Source organism: Penaeus monodon, chromosome 19, assembly GCF_015228065.2.
Source record: "Penaeus monodon isolate SGIC_2016 chromosome 19, NSTDA_Pmon_1, whole genome shotgun sequence".
NCBI lineage: Eukaryota > Metazoa > Arthropoda > Malacostraca > Decapoda > Penaeidae > Penaeus > Penaeus monodon.
In genome coordinates this window covers 39,766,699-39,767,050 of record NC_051404.1, presented here as the reverse complement: position 1 = coordinate 39,767,050, position 352 = coordinate 39,766,699, and the positions used below count along the sequence as shown (strand labels likewise).

Here is a 352-nt window from a genome sequence, read left to right as displayed (position 1 = left end):
CATACATACACATATTATTTTTAGCAAGCACTAGTGAGAACAAACTAAAACAGGCTTGGTTCTAAAAACAGAAATAAACTGCGAACCCCAAAAGGTGCGTTCCAATACATACGCGCGTATGCTTTTCCAGCGCATGTCCTGCCCCGCCCTTGCGCACGGGGAAGAGATGAAGCTCATGTCTCGCGCCACGAGGGCCAGGTCGAGGGTACTGAGGCCGCCCCACCTCATGTACCTCTGATGGATCAGGCTGACGGAGTTGGTGACGTTCTTGTCATAGCTCAGGTCAGTCAGCTGTCGACACGAGAGGAATGGAGGTTTGTGAGATTTTTGGAGGTATTTGTATTTTTCATCA

The 352-nt window shown here is 49.1% G+C and overlaps 1 protein-coding gene across 2 annotated transcripts in view; it reads right to left on the bottom strand.

Moving 5' to 3' along the window:
* LOC119585227 (transient receptor potential cation channel subfamily M member 4-like) overlaps positions 1–352 on the bottom strand; it is a 13,672-nt gene that overhangs the window by 8,850 nt on the left and 4,470 nt on the right. For both annotated transcript variants that reach the window (XM_037933886.1, XM_037933887.1), the window contains exon 10: positions 113–291. In XM_037933886.1, coding sequence (XP_037789814.1) covers positions 113–291 — 179 coding nt within the window. The remainder of the gene's footprint in view (positions 1–112; positions 292–352) is intronic.